Raw genomic sequence first — 23,845 nt, forward strand, 5'->3', positions numbered from 1 at the left:
TGTAACATTGCGCGCTCATTATTCGAAGCGTTTGATTAATTGCACCGTTAATTCATTCGCGGCGATGCGCCATAACCGGCGGAGAGTGAAGCGAGAGGCCGGAAGCAATCATTATCCAGGTATCAATCGAAACGATCGAACGTTTCGGGGCCGGATATTATTATAACCTTTTTCTCTTTCTTTAAATGAATTTAGACGAATTCCTTATTTGGATGACGAAATAAGATTGCCCATCCTTGTGTTAAATATTAGTTCCTTGTTCCTGTATTAAATGATGTATTTTTTAAAAAATATTTTCTTCGTTCGGTTTCTTGTTGATCGAATCAATTACGTAGCGATTAATTAATTAATCACGTGATATTGGAACAGTTGAAGGAGTTTGGTATCAGTTTTTTTCGATCACGATAGATCCGGAGATGGATTCTGTTTTCGGAAGTTTTATGTAATATTCTATAATAGAAATGATTGACCACCAAAAATAGAGAAATTTTTATATTTGAAACAGCAATCTTTTCGTCCAAATAACAGAACAAATCGTGCGCATAAGCGTGTACTGTAATCCGTGGCAGCCTCTGATCATGTGGTTAATTGGCGGATTTTTGCGGTTAGAAGATACGAATACGTAATATTCTATGCATGATCGATGAAATTGGCAATATCAAATTGCATTTTCTGTAATTTATGAAAATATTTATATAATTTCTAGAAACAATTCCATGACGCCTTATCAAAGGAAATTAACAAATTCGCGCAGACAAAGTAAGAAAGAAAAAATATCTCCTCTTCTGTTTCTCCACGAAAATAGAATGAAGTATTGATTGAAAAACGGTAATCTCGGATCTCGCCAATTTCGAAGATCAAAAATCTTTTTATAGATTATAATGGAAAATTGGGCTTCGAGCAACGACTGTTGCAAGGAAAATGGGTTTCTGGTTGCGAGATAGAAAAGGAACGAGGAAGGAAGGAAGGAACGAAAGGGGAAATGATTAAAGGCCATTGGGGGTGAGGAGGAAGCGGGTATTGCACAGGGTGGGCCGACAATTTCGAACGGACAAGCGTATATCGGTGTCCCGGTTGTTTGTATTAGTAACAGCCGAGGCTGCCTGGAGCGTCGTTTTCCAAAATTACGAGCCGATACCGTTACAATCGGTTGAGCGATGCACCCGCCGCGTCACGTCAATCGCTATATATTTTCTGCTAATCGATCGATCCTACTTCCGACGAAATAGATCACACGCCTAGGTGGCGGCCGCCTAGTCAGAGAATAACATCAACGAATTCGTCACCGTTCCTCGAATAAGCCGGATTTTTTTTTTTTACCACCATCTCTCTCTCGTTCCTCCTCGTCATCGATCGAAACATTGCCCCCGGTTAATTGCCCCGTTATGATTTACGTTCGATTATCGTTTATACAGGGAATCGGCTTATCCGAACCGGTCGAATAAACCGGAGAAGACAATGGGATTAAAATTAAAACGATGCTAGGTCGAATTAATTATCGATCGCTTCGGTTCACCATTCCTCCCTTCGGAATTTCGAATTCTGGAAATCCTTTTGTTCCTGCGTTCGTTTCCATGCACGTATTATCAAATTTGCGGTAATCTTAAGCTTAAATTTGGTTACGAATTACGTTAAAATCCTTCTTCGAGATTTCTATCAGATTTTATCCAATTTTAATTTCGTCCAGGATACCCGTTCGCTCTTGTAACAAATTTTCCAGAGATATTTAAATTGGCTGGGGATGAGAGCTTATCTCGAAACATGTTGATTTATCGATATTCCCATTCCCTCTCTTTCTTTCTATCTCTCTCTCTCTCTACTACTATTTTTTAAACGAGATGCAGAGAAGATTCTACATCTTCACCGGGTACGGTTTTTTTTTTTTTTTTTTTCCTTCGACCGCGTTGAGATTATTAATTCGCGAATTAAGCTCCTAAGCAGCTAGGAAATTACGCGAGTAATATTTTACACGGCGAGGATAGTAGTCGAGAGGCGATTCGGACGATGAATTTTTGTATGTCGCGGCAGAATTTCATAATGACCCCGGGATCGGGATAATTAATAGTCACTGCGAACAACGCGGGACGGCCGTTTTATTTTTCGTTTAATTAGCTTCATTTATTAAACGGAAACAGGCGCGGCATGTACAACGCGGAAACCGGCCGCCTTAATTTGTCAACCGCACGGACCGTTCAATTATGACAATATTGCACACGCTGGAAGATGCATTATTTTCAGTCCAATTCCCCGCCACGTTCCCCGCGCTCGAGCAAACGTTTTAAATACCGAAACTTTACGACCCTCCAACTTCTTCCCCCCCCTCTTCTCGCCCCCTTCGCGAAATCGCATTACCGAGTTTCAATGAGAAATACACTTGTTACACGCACGGCTCTCCGCCGTGAAATTTCCTTTCGGATAAACGATTCAACTCGTATATAATATTTTTTTTTCTCGTACCCTTACGTACCTCTTCGCTTTTAATTAAATTATTCCTGATAGTTGATGAAAAAAAGAAAAATCCTCACGAATTCTTTAAATCCTTCTTCTTTTTTTTCCCCCTTTTAACCATCTCGTTTCGATCTTTATTCGAAAATTAACAAGTGAAAAAAAAAATTAGAATTTAAAATCCTCTCTAAGTGGAGTCCTCCCTAACTAAAACGAGGATTCTGAAATTATTGAAAATTCAACATCGATATTAATCCAATTTCGTTCGACCCTCACCTATACGCCCCCCAATATCTTTCTCCCGTGTGAAACGTAAGTAGAATACGTGGTCGGAGGGCGAAAAAATTGCACACGGTCGAGATGGGTCGCGATGCATCACGTCGTACGTGGGAGCAGAAGGGGGGAGGGTTGCCCTGGCTGGCAGGAAGCCGAGAAGAATTTCTGCGGCGGCCGGTTGGCATCAGTATTCACCGAAAGTCGTGGTGGTGGTCACCTCGTGGCGTTTACGACTGTGCGAGGCTTTCTTTCTCCTTTTTTTTCCCTTTCTTTTCCGGACGGGGGAGGGGATGGGTGGACGCTGGACGCCGGTGGAAAAGCTTTTAAGCTCGGCTTTTAAAAAGGGACAGGGAGAGGAGGGGAGGGGGCCGGTTATCGCGGCCGTGGCGCTCGCGCGTAAATATATCCGGACAAGGGTGGGATCTTCCTTCTCCTTCGCAATATTGGAGATAACTCGGATGCGCGTGCGAACAATTCGCTTCATGCATTTAAACGGGTAATCTGAAAACGTTATTACGCTTAATAATGCCGCTCATTATTAGGTTTGCCCGCATCGTTTCCCTGGCACACCACCACCCTAGGGGGAGGGGAGAGAGAGGTTAGAAAGAGGTCGGATTCAGCTTCGATCGACGATTATATTCGCTTGTTCGTTCCTCCCCACGATTCTCGCCTCCCGTCCGGAAGTTAATTAGAAGAAGGTAACGAGCTAGGAGCTGAGAAAATGGGTAGAAAAATGATATTGCGCGAGGAGGGAACGTTGCTATGCGATCGTTTCGATTATTTCTTTTTTTCCTTCTTTCTTTCTTTCTTTTTCTTTTTTTATCGATGGAACGAAATCAGAAATTATCGCGGTTATGAACGGTTGTAATTTTCAAGGCGATGATTTTTAAAGGTGTATTGTCTTGGATGCTTTTACGCTTTTTTCTTTTTTTTTCTTTTTGCCTGCTTGCTTTCAACGATATTAAATATTTTTTGAAAAGTTGGTTTGCCGTTGGAATATCGGATTCGAATATGTACCGACATGATGGTTTTTCGTTACATTTTATTACCAGAGTACGTGAAATATTCAAATTTTTTCCCCCGACTGAATTGATAGCGATAAATTGACTGGCTACGTTCTTATTCGTAATTTATTTCCTTTTTTTTTTTTTGAGGAGCATTGTTAAAAATAGAATATTTCGAAATGTTATAAAAGTGATAGGAAAATGTGAGAGACGACGATTCGTTGTAGACACGAATCTTTTCCCTTTCATTCGCGATAAAAAAATATTATAATCTTATTAAAAATGTTGAACTATGGAAATGGATAAGAGATTGGATTAAAGCAATGGTTTCTACAGTCCTTTCTACTTGCAGATCTTCGGGAAGGAAGGATCTGAATCAACAAGTAGCTTTAGGAACCCTTTTGTAATTGGAAGGTGCAATTAAATTGAATTCGAAATTGCATGTCAGAGTCTTCAGAGGCGAGCCAGGATTGGATAATTAAAAGAGGCAAGAAGTTATATCAAAGTATAAACCAACCTTCTAAAGCAATTCTAATTGCAATTTCATCTGAAATTTAATTCATCCTCTTTTCGATGTTAATAATTTTATTCGAATGCGTTCGAATGGTAATGATTTTTTTTTTTTTCAAAATATATTTTACATCGGAATTTTCTTCTTGTCCAATTATGATATTATATGTATATATGTGTGCGTATAAATGTGGACGATAAAAAAAAAACTAGCATTTGAAAAACAAATTTCAATTTATATTTTTACGATGCGCAAGAAAAACTTGTGAATTTTTATATGAAAATTTTTATTACACGACTTTGACAGCTCTCTCGAACAAAAAATTTATAAATTCTGGAAAACTTCACGAACTTCATATTCCTCTAAATACTTGGATTGACAAAGGGATATGTAAATCTAACGTTCGAAACGTATCCGGATCGGTAAAAATTTTTACGATTATTTTTCTCAATCTATGTATCTTAAAAAAAAAAAGAAAAGAGAAAAAAAGAAATACCGCGAATCGAAATGCTTTTCTTTGGCAAATATTATCTTTTTTACACTCGATATTAATTAAAACTCGATAAAACAAAAACAATATTTGACCCGCAATAATCGAATTCTATCGTTTACCGGTACACTTATCTTTTTGGAGATAAAAAAAAAAAAAAAACACGAAACTAACTACGTAATAAACAAAATTAATGCGTATGTCAAAGTCAATAGAAACAAGCTCGTCAAATATCGAGGTAAATTAAACGGCACGATGTTTTCATTAATTTCACGTAAATATTCTGGAATGCTTGTTGTTAACGAATGTTAAAAGTATACCATTCAAACGAGAATTGCCATTTGAGCGAGAACGTGCTCTGACGTGTATTTCAAATTCTTTTTATCTAATTCCGAGAAGAAAGATCGCTTGAAATTGGAGGTAAATAAAAAGGTAAATAAATAAACGAGAAATAAATAAAAAAAATAGACTTCCATCGTTGGAATATTCCTCGATTGGAATATCAATAAAAAGAAAAAGAGAAAAAAAACAACCGCCTCGTTATGGGCGCAACACTCGTTATTAGCATCGAGTAAACGTTAATCGTCCGTTTCGACGAATTAAAATTTTCAATGGAATCGGAAGGAGAGCGGCGACGCGTGTTCGTCCGTTACATATTTTCGCTCTTTGACGCGGCGGACGCCTGAAAACAATAACAGGCCGGAAATGGAGAGGATCGGATAGAAAATGAAACGAAAAGGGGCAAAAAGATGCGCACCCTATCACTTCCACTTTGCCGCAGTTTCACAAAAGTGGAGCCGTCATCGGACGCGACGCAGGGGTTGTTGAACGACGACCGTTATTGCCTCTCTTTCCCTCCTCCTCCTCCTCCATTAACAGCCCCGAGACGAAAGAAACGTGGAAAATATTCGGGGGATAAATTCCATCGCTCGGACTTTAAAGTTTCCAACGGGGTATAATCCGAAAAGCATCCCTTAAGGGGAATCTTTGAACCTCGAACTCTCGAAATCCTGTTGGGTAAAGCCCGCTTCCTTCCAGGATTTCCAGAATGTTGTTTCATTCCTTTCTCGGGGGATTTTGTATCTTCTCTCTGTGAAAGTGATGAAAGAGGGCGGGGGAGGGGAGGGAGGATGCGAGCAATGGCCCGGATGATGACGGATCTTCCCGTTCGTGTTCGGGGGCCAGGTCGAGTTTATCGCGAGGAAACTGATAAACGGATCTGTTTACGGGGAGGCCGGGGAGAGGCACGCCGCCGCTTTATCTGGCCGAGACGATCCGCGAAATACGTCGGAATACGCGCGCCACGGATTGAATAGCGTCGAGCAGGATAATGGAAGGCTTTACCGGACCGTGTATCTACACCGCAACCTTCGTATCGGGGCATTCGGATCTCTCCCGTTCCCTCGCCGTTCGCTTCCAAGATAAGAAAGAACGGAGAGGGGAGGCAGAGTCAATTCCTCGCTTCCCCCTTCTCGAACTTCACCAAGATCTCGGCTACGAATCCATTTGTGGCCCCGAGGTTTAACCTCTCCCCCGAAACCTTTCCAATTTGTTTGCCGGCGAAAATTATTTGAAGCCTCAACCTTGTTGTCGTTATCGCGATCTCGTTATATCTCGTATTATTATTATTATAATTAAAATTTCGATAGGTTTGTGATAACGAGGAAGAGAAGGAAGGAAATATATTCAAACGATGGAAATTTAGAAAAATGTAAAATTCATTCGATATCTCTAATAATTCAAATTTCTATAGAGTATTTACAACATGCTAAATATGCGAGCGATTTCTTTCGTCAAAGATGAGCCGAGGTCCGTCCGTCAAATTCATCGTGGAGGGGGGAGAGGACGCATATTTCTTTCGAAGAAACGAATACGACGGTCAACCGGCATATCTTTCCTTCCCCGAAACGAGGAAGCACCTCTTTCCTTCTGGAATGGCGCAAGGCCTCACGGAATCGGTAGTTACTCGAAGGTGCACACGACTCGGCATAAAAGATGCACGGCATTCGGTCGACTCGCATGCGAAGTCGAATAACGACGGATTTCCAGAGACTCCAAAGTGAATGGTCGAGAAGCCTTCAAAGGGGCCATAATTCTTTGAGATGAAAATGCGGACGACGAATGTAATACGACGGTTGCGCTCGTACAGAGTGCCGTCTGTACCGTGTACTCTCTCTCTCTATATACTTCTGGAGGAAGATGTAGTGAAAGATGAAAAAAGAGAGAGAAAGAAAAAATGAGAAAAAGGGAAGAAAAAGGAACCGCATCTTGGAGAAAATTCTTTTTATCTCTGACGTTGCTCGCCCTCTGGACCGTGGAGAACATAACCTTATTACGCGTCGGAACCGTCTTTTGCAATTGAAACAACTCGCTTGTGTTTCACAATGCGTCCACGATGCTCAAGCACCGTCTCAAGATATTTGTTTCCCCAACGAGAGGTTGACACAATGGCTAGCGTTCTCGGCTGCGGCCGGGAAACTCCCCGGATCGAATCCCCACTGCGACAGGGTCGAACCTGTCTTTTCTATGAAATGTAAATTTGTTTCTCGCTACGAAATTGTACGATACAAAGGTGTACGGTGGAGAAAGAATATTTAAACGAAAGGGAAAACAACGATTTGAAAAATATTTTTAATGGTAAAAAAAGTAGTATCGTAGAATCGTAGAGAGTGGTAAGAGAGAGTAGTAAACTTGTTTTATCGTCCGTTATATTTTATAAATACGACGTGTTAATACTTTTCTTATAGCTGGAGAGTATAGTGGGAAATTATCGCGCGGCACTAAACAAAAAGATGTTTGAAAAGGGATTACGTGGAACGGTGATGCGATTAATAACGCCACCGTATAACTCGAGTGTTGTACGATCACTCGGTGAAACGGCAGATATAATAGGAATGGCGCGGCTATACAGTGCAGCCAGTGTGTATATCCTCCCCTCGCATCTAACCTCGCTCGCCTCCCATTACCACCCTTAAAACTCAGAAGTACCCCGCGTTGCTACGCAGTTGGAACTTTGTAACCCCATAACCATAATATAACTCAAGCGCGCATTACTGCGATACAGTTATAGCGTTGAACCGTTTCATGCTCGATTAACGTTCCCCCCCCCCCCCCCCCGTTACGTTCGTGAACTTGCTACACGTAACAAGCAACGAACCACGAGTTTCACCGCACGTGGGGGAGTAACCAGCCACGAGGACGAAAACACGACGGCTTCTGTCGTGTTCCAACCACGCGTTCCACGCCGGCCTTCGAGCTCGTCTGGATTTTCCACTTGTGCGTTTTTGCTAAGTGGAAGAGAAAGGAAAAGAAGAGAAAAGCGAGAAACACATAGCTTAGCATTATTCGAAGAAAGTAAAGCTCGCGAAACTTTCATTTTTCGGGACAAAAATCTTCGAAACAGAATTTTCGTATTCTCTGAAGGCTTTGGAATATTCGAATAATTGACTCGTACTACTTGTACACGCTAGTCAGTAGTAGTGGTCAATAATGTACAGCCGGGGAACCAATCGATTTTCACGCGCAAGTTTCTGTTCACCGCAAAAACTCGAAACCGTTTTATCGAGGGATTACGAGAGAGAGAGAGAGAGAGAGAGAGGCAATGTCGTTTTCCAAGTTACTCTCGCGGACTAACGTTAATCCGAGTTTCACAATTATCGTTGATCGCGTCGCGAGCGCATCTGGGTACCACAAATCTAATTAGTTAATTAGCTCGTTTGCATATTTCAATAATCGGGGAACGGATATATACGAGCGCAACGGGGACATCCGATAAAACGCGTGCGCGTGAAAATAACCGAGCTCCCCCCCCCCCCCCCATCGTGTACCCTTCTCTTCCCTTGGGCGTAAACTTAATCCATTAAACGGACAGGCCTTTTTGATCTGTCAAAATCGCCCGTTTTCCACGCGAATGGGCAATCTGCCCACCTAAGAGACCGCTCGGATATTAATTTATACACGAATGCTAAGAGACTGAACTCTGCCCCGACACTTTTATATATTTATCCCGAAATATCACGTTTATAACACGATAATAAGACAGACTGTTAACTGTCAATCTTGCTTCCGAAGATTATCTCGAAAAGAGGAAAATTAGTTTCGGTATTCGAATAAAATTAAGCCGCTTTATTCGTCGTCGATCTCGAATGAGGTTCGTTTACGTAGAAAACAATCTCTCTTATCGTTCAAATTCTTTCTCGTCTCGTTCGAATTTTTCTTCTTGCTTAAGCAATTAATTTCTACTGCTAATTCCTGCAAACAATTTCTCCCTCCCGGCAGAGAACGAAAGAGAGATCTATCGTCGATAGAATCAGGACCGCAACGGTTTCCAATTATTTATTATCAGAATCGCAGCAACTATCGACGCCTCGTAAACTTCATCCTCCTCCTGTCGTTGCTCCGATTTCGAAGAATCGATATCCACCTCCCCCCTCCCCCTTTTCCCCTCGAAGAAATTCTTGCCCCTCGGAGGTGCAATCGAGGGGAGGACTAACCTCGTTCGCACTTTCCAATACCGTTCCAGCCCGTGTAGCTTGTTTAGCCCGCATTATTCATCCTTCGAATCCAATTGGAACGTATCGATGAGCACAAGGGAATACGTAGCCTATCGTCCCCCCTGGCGAAGAGGGGAAAAACACGGCGCGTGCCGACATCTGGTCGAAGGTTGGGCAACCCCGGTCAAGGAAAGTTTCCTGCCTCGGCCACGAGGTGGCGGAAGCGTGGCTGTTCTCCAACCCCCCCCTCTCCTCCCACACTCCGTCCCAGCCTTGGTGAAAAGCAACCTTCCCGCATTGTTTCCGTCTGCGCGAAAACCGGCGACGTCGGTGGATGTCGTCGACCTCGAAACTCTCTCCCCTCCTCGTCCTCCTCGTCCTCCTCCTCCTCCTCGTTCCTCCTTCTCCTCCTCCTCCCCTCCCCGATCCGAGTTTCGTCGCGTTTCGAGGCCGTGGGCAATTACAGGGGTGGATTAAAGCGGGGCGGGGCCCCTCCTCCCCCGTAAATTCAACGGTAGCTGTAACTCGTCGCCTGGCGGTGGCTATAAAGAGAAATCGGCTGTACCACGGTTGAGTTACGAGGGTATCGACGCCTGAACGTGTATATATATATACGGTATATATATACGGGGGTGGCCATAAATATTTATCCGACGCCGGTCAGAAACGACGGGGGCCGTAGGGCCGATAAAAATGATCCCCGGTAAAAACCAGACCCTCTCCCCCTTTTCCTATCTCTCCGCACAAAGGTAAGGCTAGACCGTAAATCGTTGATTCGTTTTAAAAATATCATGGATAATTTTAGAGTATTGTTCTTATGGGCGTGAGACGATGCGGATCAGTAATAGCTGAGTCATAATTGTCATTTCTGTATAATTAATTATAAATCGATTCCTCTCTGGAAAAATTGGAGGGAAAAAATGATAGAAAAACGATGAACGTTAATATCTCGGAATATTTTCGTTTTTCGGCACGACAATAGGTGGATCGGTTCTTCATAGTCGGTGTTAAATATCGCTACGTTACGTGGCTCGTCCGGCCAAGTTTAAGCGCATAATATGTTTCACGTTGTGCAGAGTTGCACGATATCTATGTAGCGCAAAGTGCATCGTGCTATCTCGTCTTTTTGCCTGCTGGCAGCTATGGGCCGCTATTGCTCCTTTTATTATAGGATATAGATTCGTGTCAATTGATTTATGGGAACCGGTTCGATTTCGAGGCGAGGCCGTCCAAGATGAACATATCCCCAGGCGCGATCCGTTATACATCAATTTCACCTGAAGGACCTGAACGATCGGCATTTTAATTTTTATGGAAATTTCCTTGTTGAAATTTCTCTCGCGATATGGACGTAAATATAACCTCGTCTATGATTGTTCGTACGTGCATTGAAGTTTGAGAAGATGTTACGAGGAGAAGAAGATATAGAGAACTCTTAAAATAATGTCTTAAAAACATTTTCAAATACATATATTTTTCGGAATAATTTGGAAAGTCGACTACGTCGTCGAAACTTTCTCTCTTTCGCTTTTAGAGAAGAGCAGAAATCATTATTACGGTTCGAAATCCGTAAGAGTACTGATCGATCATCGACGATGCGATCCAATTTATTCGTTAATTTCACGATTTTATAAGATGAACGACAAACAATCGATTGAAAGTAGCACGTGGCTTCCCTTTAACCCGACTATTTAGGGTGAAACGCGATAGAAAATAGGTCGATACGATCTTATGGAAGTGGTCATACGATGCATTTATTATTGCGCGAGTGGCTTTCGTACGATCGCATCGACCTATTTCCCATCGCGTTTTTACTGCCGTGGCTTCGGTGAAAATTCACCGCTCTGTGTGCGCGGTCCACAGAATCAATGGATCGTTTGTAGTACGTGCAGGTGCACCGCGATAATTTTGATATTCCCATTGTTCGTGTTGTACGGGTTTTTCTCCTCGACCCTGTGCCACCATGACGTCCCATCCGAAAGAATTTCCCGGTGAATGGAATGCTCGAATATTCGTATGGTGCCGTATCACTGCGCGCGCATTCTTACGCGAATATAATAATTCGCGAAAAAAAGAAAAAAAAAGAAAAATATTCGATTCTTCGAAATTTCATTCGTTTGGAACGAAGAAAAAATTCTATTGTTCCTTTTTTTTTTTTTTTTTTTGGTATTTCATCGGCAGGTTCCACGATATTTTTTTGCTCTATGTTCTAACGATAATAAATTTTCATTATTGAGATCTAAAAATATATCGGGAGTATTAATTATTTTTAACGAGGGAAAAGAAACGAGGTATAAAGATAATAGATTAAATAACGAGAGTACCTCACTTTTTCCATCCATTATTATTATATATTCGAAGAATATATTCACGCCGAATAATGTTCCAATTACATTTCCTTTGATATCAAATTACCGAAATCGTATTTGCGACAATACGGATAATTATACGTAATAAAGACATCCAGAAGATAAAATCTTGATATAAAAATATTTTTTTTTGTCACCATTCAATGAGAAGAATGGAACAATTCAATTCGCCACCTCGTAATACACGATATCTCGTCCATAAACGCGTTAACAATCCGATCATGCCCACGCGTTTCTCTCGTTTCCTGTTCGTTTGCTCGTCATACTTTCCAACCGGAACTTTAGGTCAACTGCTCGACCGGATAAGTACAACGCCTCCTATGAAATCCTGTCAATGGCTATTTTAAATATTAAACGAGTCGTTCCATCACCCATGTCCATCACGAATTTCGTGACTTTTAACAAGATAAATAACGTGCTCGCTCCTTTTCCCCTCCCTTCCTCGCATCTTGCGAAGGAAGAGATTGAACACGTGCAAAACCCTCCCCGTCCCATCCTCCTCCTCTTCCCTTTAAACGCCGGGGAAAAAAGATAAAACGCGACGTCTTCCGACGGAAGCGGCGATCTCTGCTGCTGGCTTCCTTTCGAAAGGAACGTTTATCTCGTGGATGGGAGGCGAGGTTATTTGCGAACAAATACTAGGGGATAGGAGTTGGCTGTTGATGCCGTGGAAACGGTGCTTCCTCTCGCTGCAATAATTATTCGCCGGGTGGACGTGTCGGGCAAAGCGGGGAGGAAAGCACGTTTACTTTCAAAGGGCGATTAATCTTTTCGCCCTCCAAGGAGACGCGTATGATTTAATTTCTGGATAGGATCGGGCTCCTCGAAGCGTGAGGGCCGAGGTTGGACGGAAACTGAAATCGTGTAAAACAGATTCACCGATATAAATCTCCGAAAGGGGGTAGGGGAACTTGTGTTCGTTCTGGTCTAATTTGTGGATCGTTCGGTAAAAGGAAGCTACGTCGTCTACAGGGCGGAGAGAGGGGAGAGAAGAATTTATAGATAGCCTAATAGCGAAAACTCAGGGTGAATAGTTTCAGGAACAGGACGGGGGTGATATATTTTGAAACTGGGCTGTGTTCCCGCGTCAGTGTACCATTGCCCGTAGGCGGGCTGCGATGATAATTTTTCGACTGGTGTAAATCTAAGAGGATTTGCTTTGGCGATGAAGAGAAGAGAATGGGTTAGAATGGAAAAGAAAATGAATGTATATATATATATATATAATTTATAATTGTTATAATCCCATTGCAGGCATGGTTTGAAAAGTTTATGCTCTTTATTGATGGTGTATTTTCTCTCTTTTTTTTTTTTTTAGAATTATTTCGAAAATAAATCTTGCGTAACGAAAAATTTTCCGAATTTAATATTTCATTGATCGAATCGAATAAAGTGAACGAGAAAATTTGAATAAAAAATTATTAATCCCTGTTTTAGTCGTTTCAATCTGATGATACAAATCCGGTTTGGTTTCGTTGAATAGTGGCTGAAAATTTTATCCCGACGTTAATTCGTCATCCATGCGCGACATTAATTTTATAGAGTATCTATGGATCAATTAATCGTGGTTTTAATCCTTTGTTTATAAATCATATCGTTTTTCCATTATAATTAGCGGGTAAATGCATTGCTGCATTTAGTATAAGAAATATTCGCAAATGAATTTTCCATTACATTTCATTATACGTATTATGAAATTGAAGATGTACGCGTGTGCACGTATTATATATATATATACACATACGTATAATACGTGCAACAAATGGAAGTAAAACGATGATAATTCTCGGTTGACATTAATAACGCGCATCCTTCTCTGTTAAGGTCAAAAGACTCTGCGGAAGTATCCCGTGATGGTGTTCATTCATGGAGAGAGCTTTGAATGGAACAGCGGCAACCCTTACGACGGCACTATATTGGCAGCTTATGGCAACGTCGTCTTTGTCACTATCAACTTTCGCCTGGGCATCCTTGGTAAGTAGATTTGAAAAATACTCGAATAATTTCAATTTGAAAATTATATAAGGATAAATCGTCAAATTAGGACCAAAAGTTCTTGTTCCGCAACAAAATTACGAGCAACAAAGGTATCTCGTTTCTCTTTTCTTCTTTCATATCGAAAGTATTAATAAGTAAGTAGTATAGGTCAAGCACTTTCGCTACGTTGAAGTTTACGTATTCGAGTAGAATCGAAGAAAGATGAAAAGTTGAAAATAAGAGGCATATGTGCACGTTCGAGTCGAATACGAATAGGGTACGCTCGAAATTTCGTTGAAAGTGGGTAAAGTCCTCGACTGACATCGTCTCGATACGAATTTATGAAATCTTGGCGAACGCCACCAGCGGCAGCGTTGCATGAAATCAGGAATTCTGCTTCATTAACGTTCGCGCTTCGCTGCGCCATCGGCTTTTTGATCTTCGACCAACTTCTTTTTATCCCTTCCTTTCTCTCTCTCTCTCTCTCTCTCTCTCGTGCGACTATCTATCGATCCATCATCTCGCAGCCAGGACAACCGCCATCGCCTCCCGATATCTCTCGCGATCCGTCCGCATAAATAACGAGATCTTAGAACGCTACTTCCCAACAACTTCCTTCACAATTTTTATAACCGTAAAACCTGAAAGGTTTCTCTCTCTCTCTCAGTTCGATTAATTTCCCGAACGGAACGTTTCTTATAAAACCGAATGCTATCTCGATATTTCTTTTTTTATTGATATTAAAATTCCCTGCCTTTCAGATTTCTTTAAAAAAAAAACGGAGGCTGCTTGAAAATCGTCTACGATTCTTGAAAAATAAAAAAAAGAGAATATAAGACATTTTGATTAAAAAGAACAACGTTGTAATCTTGTTATTATTCGTCGCACGATGAAAATCAGATCGACACGCGGAGGCAAGAGATTGTAGAAGCCGAGGCGTAAAACATTCGAGTCGATCCAAGTTTTCTAAACCGAGAAAAAGGAAAATTGTTCCGGGAGAGGGAAGAAGGAGAGAAAAAAAAAAAAAGAAAGAAAGAACAATCTGCGGCGAAACAAAGGCGGCCTTTTTGCCCCCGAAACTTTCATCGATCCTTTTTTCACCATTTTTCCCGTGGCCTGCTCCATATTTTTCCAACTACTCCCCATCCACCTCGCACCTCGTTCGCAGCTGCCCTATTCGCAACGAATAGAGACTTCCGCCTATTCTTTTCCCTAAAATGATAACGCGATGCAAATGGATGGACGTCGCGAGACGTCATCCGACCAGTGGTGAATTTGGAGTTTGAAAGTTTGGAAGGAGGGATAAAGAGGAACGAGAGAAAAAGAGAGAAAGAGATAAAATGATGGCGGAGGGAAAAAAAACGAAGAAGCAGCCGCGAAACTATAATCATAAATTAGGTTAAAGTGCTAGGGAAAGGCGTTTAGTTAACTTCGCCCTCTTCCCTCCTTGGGTTGGGTACAGTTGGCTCGCGGGAGATCGCGGAATAACTTGAGCAAAACCTTTTGCGAAACAACGGGAGAGAAATATGGATAACGAGGATACTCGCGCTAATAAAAAAGAGAAGATGCGCATCCTGTGCCAAGCTTTGCGTCCGTGCTTGATGTCGTCTCGGATGTAGTCCGCCATGAATACAAATACTTCGTTCGAAAGAAATGTACTCTTCCGCTCAAAATCTTAGGATGTATAGTGGCAAGACTCGATTGAAAATTGCTTAGAAATCGTAATGCAACGATCTCATTTTCAAAATAATTAGAATTCATAATTTATTAATGACGAGGATGCTGGAGAAAGAGAAGTAAGTCTCGATGCAGAGTGCAGCTATGAATGTAAACTGTTCTCCGTGTGAAACAAATATATGTTTCAAAGAATTTAATATGTCTACTATTAGAAATTGGAAATTACTTTGAGATTAAACGACTTTATCGATAATTAAATTTTGAGATATGTTAGAATTCTGATTAAAGATGATTTCGATTGGATTTACTTTTATTCATCTTTATTTCATTTGTATCGTTGGCAGGTTTCTTGAGGCCCGGGATCAGGGACGACACAGCGAGCAATTTCGGTCTTCTGGATCAAATTGCGGCGCTGCTTTGGCTACGGGAGAACATAGCCGAGTTCGGCGGCGATCCGAACAGTATTACACTGGTCGGCCACGGTACAGGTGCAATTTTTGCTAACCTGCTGCTTATCAGCCCTGTGGCTAATAAGAAAGGTAACGGTTATTGCCGCGTCGCGTGTTTGCGACTTTTGCGATCCCTGAATATTAAGAGAACACTTTCGTGCCGGGGAACACGTAACTTCCATTTTCGTGAAATCGATAAGAGCCCCGTGTTTAAACTTCGATTTTAGAAGCTCGAAGTTTAAGCATCGCTTCTACTCGAGTCGATGGAGCTTGAGATAAATTCGGGACAAAATTTATTTAAACGCGATTTTACTCGAATTTAATTCTCTCTAAGATAAAATAACATTTATAAACAACTCAGTGCAGTCGGTAATTTGATTAATTTTACAAATTTCAAACAACGGAGAAACAAAACGTTGAATCAAATAAAATTGAATTGGTTGATTCTACGAGTCTCGTAAGTGGAACGGATCCTTTATGATCAGACGCTCGAGATTCGAGACAAAATTTATATTCAAACGCGACTTTACTCGAGTGTAATTTTCTCAAGTTAAAATAAACAACTCGTGCAATCACTAATTTGATTAATTTTGCAAATGAAAATAATAGTACAAACAACGAAGAACGAAACGAATTGAATTAAACAGAATTGAATTCGTTGACCCGACGTCTGCGAGTCTCGTAAGTGGAATAGGTCCTTCATCCGATCAGACGCTCGAGATTCTTTCGTAACTCGAAAGCGATTACCATTAAAAATTGCGATAAAATCGACTTTCCTTAAAAAAAAGACTGCACACGTTTCCCCCCCCGAAGACACGTTGGATTTTCTTGTAAAGTCATCGGGGAAGAATAATCCTTTCTTGCAAGCAAGAAAGGATACGAGGAAACGTGGATACGACGATCATTTTTCAGCGGAGGGACTGGCCGAAGGGAATACCCGCCTTGATACCCGATCAATAATTATACTGTGGAATGAAAAACTTAAGATTTGACGCGCGTGCAAGTAGCGCGATCTCGAGAGAGTCGGGCCATTAATCGTCTTTCCATCTTTCGCAGGTCTCTTCAGACGAGCTATACTGATGTCCGGATCGGCGTTAAGCGCCGATGCTATCGGGAAAGCACCCTTGCAGATCACCAAACAGGTACATCAATCTCGAAAACGAAAATTGTTGCACGCTGACAATTTTCTTCTTCGACGCTTTTCTTTATCTAAATTTTTTTTTACGACTTTCTTTTTTCATCCAACTCGTATAAATGGACGATTAAACGGGATCATTACGTCGACTCACGTTGCGTGTTTACCACTAATTCTTGAATTTTATTACGTGATTACTCGTTTTCTTGGAACTTAAATTTCGATTCGATTTCTCGAGTTCAATTTTTTTCGTAATTCTATCTGGAAAGAAAACGACTGTGTTCAAACTTCGATCTTGTAAGAAAAAAAAATCGATTTACATTTTACGATTTAAACGAATCCTTTTTACATTTCGAGCGTACGATCGGATCTGAATATAGACGGCGATATATAGAGATCGATATAGAAGAACATTGCAAGGTTTCAAGCTCACAATGGATGATGGTTGGGCCGTGAAAAGGGAAAGTACGATTTTACGCGAATCGACGTTTGGCTTGTGGGGCGAATCGGAACGTTTCAATCCCGACGTGTCTGACATCTTGTCGACGGAAGATCGATATCGTGTTGCCCCTCGTAAACGAGCCGAACGGAACCACGTAAGGTCGCGCGATTGCGATTCGAATATCGAAATATCGTTTTTTTTTTTTTTTTTTCCATCGCGAGCAGCAATTTCCGTCGATGATTTCGACGTTGAGAGCGACGCGATGAAATGGAATCGGAATCATTGTTTTCAGGTGGCGCACGCCCTTCACTGCCCCACCACCACTGACAGCGATCTGGCAATATGTTTGCGCGGCCAAGACGTGGACACTTTGCTGAACGTGAAGATTCATAAACCGAGTTACGTCCCTGCGTTCGCTCCGTTGATCGACAACGCGGTCATTCCGGACAAGCCTTACAACTTGATGAAAAATCCTCAGATGTTCGACAGGTATTACGTCGAATAATTATTATTTAGACGAAAAGTTGTTTTATATCACGTAATACGATTGATACGCGTCTCTACGAGTTTGTTCACGCATTTTTAGTTTGATCCGCAGCAGTTCACTTTTTCGCATGAATGAAAATCCGACGATATGGAAAGATATTTATTTATATATTTACACGATATAATATTCCAGATGTGTAATTTAAATAACGAAAGAGCAAAGTGAATTTTGCTCGCCGGTTATCCATATTTTCGGAATGATTAATCTTTCCTTTTTAATTAATTGATACTGCGTGCAGCTCGATCTATCGTTGCTACCTAAATGCATTTTAAGGATAAAAAAATTCCATTACATCCGATATGTGTAAAAATGGTTGGAATTCGAAAATTTATAGTCGACTTTGAAACGACGGGTTCGAAAAAGCTGTTGGAAAAACTTTTATTCAATTCTACTCGGGTGAAATTTTCGTCCATCTATCGTTTCAAAGTTACGACTTGGCCTAGTTGGATACGTATAGAAGTAAGTGCGCGCAGCGGCGTAATATAAATTCAATAGTCCAACGTGCGTTTAGAAAAATATGTTTCTCGTAGTAAAAAGATATATATATAATATATAATATATACCTATACCTTATGCCTCGCATAAATTGGAGAAAAATTCATAGATAAAAATGCGCGTTTGTAAACAGGTTCGATCTGATGTACGGCGTGACGGAATCGGAGAAGTATCACTTATTGTCGCCGGTGGATCTGATGCACGGGATGTCGGAAGGTCAGAGGGATGCCGTGTTGAAGGAGCACGCCAAGGTACACGATTTCCATTCCTTTCTCCTCCCCCTCCCCCTAATTTTCCCGGCCGTTGGATCCCGTCGGAATCCCCGTCCCGGATTTCGTTCTTCCGTCGATTCGTGATTTATAGGGGAGAGAGATTGGTGTACGCGTGGGCGTGCGGGAGGAGCGGATAGGAATATTTGTACACGATATTGAACCGCGCGAAATTCGGCCGATGTTGCCGATAACAAAGTGACGCGATATTTCTTGGTCGGCAGGCGACGCACGAGCTCGAAGCGGAATTAATCCTGTCCAAGATTCTCGAACAATACGGCGATTTCTCGCCAGGATTTCAGGGAGAGTACATGCTGAAGAATCGCGATCTCGTGCTCGAGGCTCTATCCGACAGCGGTACAGTCGCCCCCTTAATAATGGCCGCGAATTTGCACTCGAGGGCGAACCCGAACAGCTACATGTACGTCTTCGCGCATCCGAAAGCTACGCAGGAATACTCTGGCGTAAGTAATCTTTTGGAATTAGCTAGTTTTACCTTCTTCTTCTCGATCGATCACTCGATGATAATAATAATAATAATAATTATTGCAAAATTAAAGTACGATAGCACAATCACTGTTTCGAATCGTGCATCTTTCGTACAGGGATCGAAAAATTCTTAAAAAACTCGAGCGAATCTTTCAACGATGTACGATAGCACAATCACTGTTTCGAATCGTGAATCTTTCGTACAGGGATCGAAAAATTCTTAAAAAATATATATATATATATTTATTTTTTATATATATAAAAAATAATAATAATAATTATTATTGCAAAATTAAAGTACGATAGCACAATCACTGTTTCGAATCGTGCATCTTTCGTACAGGGATCGAAAAATTCTTAAAAAATATATATATATTTATTTTTTATATATATAAAAATAATAATAATAATAATTATTGCAAAATTAAAGTACGATAGCACAATCACTGTTTCGAATCGTGCATCTTTCGTACAGGGATCGAAAAATTCTTAAAAAATATATATATATTTATTTTTTATATATATATAAAAAATAATAATAATAATAATTATTGCAAAATTGAAGTACGATAGCACAATCACTGTTTCGAATCGTGAATCTTTCGTACAGGGATCGAAAAATTCTTAAAAAACTCGAGCGAATCTTTCAACGATGTACGATAGCACACTGTTTCGAATCGTGCATCTTTCGTACAGGAATCGAAAAATTCTTAAAAAATATATATATATTTATTTTATATATATATATAAAAAATAATAATAATAATAATTATTGCAAAATTAAAGTACGATAGCACAATCACTGTTTCGAATCGTGAATCTTTCGTACAGGGATCGAAAAATTCTTAAAAAACTCGAGCGAATCTTTCAACGATGTACGATAGCACAATCACTGTTTCGAATCGTGAATCTTTCGTACAGGGATCGAAAAATTCTTAAAAAAACTCGAGCGAATCTTTCGACGATGAAGCTTTCCACGGAGTCGAAGCTCCATGAAATCGCAATATGATAAAAGGTCCGCTCCCTATTCAAGAGGCGCGGTTCGACGGGTGATAACGGGATGATCTCCACCGGGCACGACGAATTCGGGCGGGTCAAGGATCCGGAAGAAGGCGGATAGAAAATATTAAGGAAGCTGTATAAATCGGAGGCGGGCCGTTCCGTGGAAACTGGAGCACGTACGATTAGACGGTGTACTTTGCATTTTATTCATTTTCCGCCGGCGAGAGTTTCCTAGGCGGAAACTGGTCCGAGGGAGCGTGACCTACTCTGGCCAGGTTGGTCGGATAGAAAAATCCCGGCCCATTTGGACGCCGTCCAACTATTTTTATCGCCGCTGCGTACGCCGGCCTGTTACGCTCCACGTCCAAGAGTACAGTGACCGGGACCTGTGCCGTTAAACCGAATCTAACGTTTCCAACCTTGCTCGTCGTTACCTATTGCAATTTATGAACGGACGAAAGAAAGGCAGCGAGACAGGCATCGCGTTGCCACGTTGCGCTTGTGGCACAATCACGATATCTACGAATATTATTCTTAATACAATTGGAATACCAATACCTTTTTTCGAATACACTTGTTTCCACGAATTTCACTCCATCGATATTTGTATTCGTAGATATACTTATATACACGTGTGTTTAAAACAGATTCGATTAATATTCTTTGACTCGAGTACTCGAAGTCGTGTGATTGATCGATTACAAGGAAGAAGTTGTAATATAATAATTTCCCTTCCCCTCTTTTTTTTTCACGAGCGTGTTATATCAAATTTGTGTATTTGCAGCAACAACGCAAGTACACCGTGCACAGCGAAGAGTTGCCATATTTGTTGGGCGCTCCTCTCGATGGGTTGCGTGGCCGATACGATATCGGCGAAACTCTCTTCTCCGAGGCTATAATGAACTGGTGGTGCAGCTTCGCCTACATAGGGTAAGTATATACCGCCATCTCTAAATAATAAATCGATCGAATCGATAAATTTATAAGAATAGCCAATGTCCAGAGAAACGATATCATCGGACACTATGTTAAATCTCCTCTAAGCATTCTGTTATTCCGCCCTCGTTTTCATCTCCCAGAGATTTCCCGACATTGGATGAAATAAAACGGCGTGAAACGTTCAATAAAAATTATGATTCTCGCCAATCGCGGGGAACGACCATTACGTCCATTCATGCGACGAGAAACGAGCATCGGGGAGATTTAACAGGGTCGCGGTTAAATCTATTTGGAAAAATAATTACAAGCCTCGTGGAGCGGGTGGATAGTAACCGGGAATGGTTAAACATAAATATTCAGAGACCCGTATAATTGAAAATCATGTTTGAGAGGGGCGTCACTCTATTTTCCGTTGACCGGCTGATAATGAATTTCCACAGGTTGAGCTCAAAATTCCCAGTTTTATCCCGAGTGCTCTCGGATTATTTGTATAAAATTCTGCGAGATTTATCGTGCAAAACGGTCGAAGCGAAGTCGAGGCGAGGGCGGGAAAACAGCATAGGTGAATGGAAACGACGGTTTAACGCCGTTCCCCGAATTTATTATTTAACGATAGAGTCGAATCAACCTTCGCTCCGACTCGCTAATTTTAACCGGCGGGTATAAACAGGTATAATCGAACTTTGCGCCAATTTTCATCGCGCTAAAAATTTAACATCATTTTTTAAAAAATTTCAATCCTTGGAACGAAAGAAATCAACAAGTTTGCGTTTTTAATGGCATACAAGAAAAAGGAGAAATTGAAAAATATTAAATAAATTGCGAAATTGTATATCCAAAAAGTTAAAAATATTTGATACCTCTGAAAAGTGGAAATAACAGATGATGATAAAATTTTATATATTACAGATTTCATTCGACTCTCGAATTCAACGGTACTCGAGAATCGTCAAATCTTGTTCACTTTTTCTTTTTTTCTTTTTTTTTTTTTTCTTTTTTTTTGCGATATCACTCTATCGATAGGAGACTCAATTCGTGGACGTCCGTAAATCGCGATGACTAAAATGCACATCTGCTAAATGGAGCGCGATAATTAAAACGTAAGTTAAATGGGCTAGTTCGGCCCGGTTCCCATTATTTACTATTCGAACGTGTTGTTGTTCCGCAACTCATTACGAAGCCTTGCGCGTGAAAAAAGTAGCGAAGAATCTTTTTTTTTTTTTTACGTTTAATTTGTTTAACCGGAGAATATCGGAATAGAGAGAAAAAAAAAGTGGAAATTGGAAATTGGAAACCCTTGGAAACAGAAAGATGATTAAACCTTTCCTTCCTTTCGATCGTTTCCACCGTCAAATAGACCGAGAGCTGAATTTTATATCTAATTTCAGAATTTCTTCAAAGGGAATTTAGATTACCATCTTTAAGAGATGGATATCGTTCAATTACGGTTGATCTCTCGAAAGTTTCAAAGTTTCTTTTTTTTTTCTTCTTCTTCTTCTTCTACTCCCGGATTTGTCGGTAACTGATGTACTCGAAAGAGGAGGGGCAGGAGGGGGAGGGAGGAAAAATTCGAAAGAATGACGATACGATCCGATATATTTTCTCGAAACTAATTTAACATCCGAGTAATTTCGTTGCTAACCCAATCGAAAAGAGCCCCATTTATTATTGGAAATAACCCGACAGAACAAGTTCGCGCAAAGAATGGACGGTTGTAGAAAAATCTAAAAATTACTATACAACGGAAATGGAAACGTTGAACCGGAATGAAACGATCTGGACGATCGATCCCGAACCGGCGGGTGCCTTCGATCCGAGCCTTGTTATCCCGGACACCGGTTATTGGTGAATTAACGATCCGACACGTCGGCCATTTTAATTTTCTCCATACAAGCAAGATTACCAACATATACAAATTACCGGTACATTTCATTTCCGGGAATGGAAGGGGAAGGGAGGGACAAACGTCGATTCCCTCCGGAATCCCGATGACCAATCGATTCCGATGTTTTATCTTCGGATAGCGGCGCGAAATTTCTCTCGTATTTCATCGCGCGCGTCACGAGATAATTTTCGCAAAATGAAAATTCCACCACCGATACATTCGCGTGTATCGTATTGTAAAGTCGTTTCTCTTCGTCCCTCGTTCCTTCTCTTATTCGTTCGTTCACCTCTTTTCCCCCCCATCCTGATGATCCTCCCGCGTATCGATAGGGGAGCATCTCTACGATTGTTCCACCCTTCTTTGCAAAACTGCGGCCGAGTGAAATATCGACAACACTTTGAACGATTCTCCCGAAACGGCGTTGCGCCTTTCCAACATTATCCTCTCATCCGTGCAAGATGGTTCGTTTATGGATCAACATCTGAGTATATCCGCGAGATATAATCCCCCATCCATCGGCGGGGAAACTCGAGAGATTTTTCCCTCCCCTTTCTCTCTTTGATCGAGGCAAAATTGCATATGCATCGTGACATCAGCGACGTGAGATCAGCGGTGGGGGAGGAACTGGGTCGATCCAATTAAGCGAAACAAAGCTGTTTAATGCACGCGGTCGCGGCCCAAGTAAACGCCACGTGTGTGGCTCGTGACACCGGCCGATCGATATCGGAGCGTGACACCGTGTCACGCCTCCTTCCAAGAAATACATCTTGCATGGATGCTGCGACGCGCTACGTGGGTGGAGGGCGTGGTTGTTTTATCTTACTTAGTTGGAAGAAAGAGGGAACGTTTGACGGGACGATGGTTAACAACGTTGTTCCGTTCTTTCTTCGTCGCATTCGAAACGGATATCACCGTTCGAACGCGATATATCTTGCTCAATCGTTCGATCGA

The 23,845-nt window shown here is 41.3% G+C and overlaps 1 protein-coding gene across 4 annotated transcripts in view; it reads left to right on the forward strand.

Moving 5' to 3' along the window:
* The window catches only part of LOC724358 (neuroligin 1), a 72,412-nt gene that overhangs the window by 41,576 nt on the left and 6,991 nt on the right, over nt 1-23,845 (forward strand). For all 4 annotated transcript variants that reach the window (XM_006561837.3, XM_026442829.1, XM_006561835.3 and 1 more), the window contains 7 exons: nt 13,413-13,562; nt 15,587-15,781; nt 16,748-16,833; nt 17,561-17,757; nt 18,444-18,561; nt 18,804-19,043; nt 20,855-21,000. In XM_006561837.3, coding sequence (XP_006561900.2) covers nt 13,413-13,562; nt 15,587-15,781; nt 16,748-16,833; nt 17,561-17,757; nt 18,444-18,561; nt 18,804-19,043; nt 20,855-21,000 — 1,132 coding nt within the window. The remainder of the gene's footprint in view (nt 1-13,412; nt 13,563-15,586; nt 15,782-16,747; nt 16,834-17,560; nt 17,758-18,443; nt 18,562-18,803; nt 19,044-20,854; nt 21,001-23,845) is intronic.

This window comes from Apis mellifera, linkage group LG9 (assembly GCF_003254395.2).
Source record: "Apis mellifera strain DH4 linkage group LG9, Amel_HAv3.1, whole genome shotgun sequence".
NCBI lineage: Eukaryota > Metazoa > Arthropoda > Insecta > Hymenoptera > Apidae > Apis > Apis mellifera.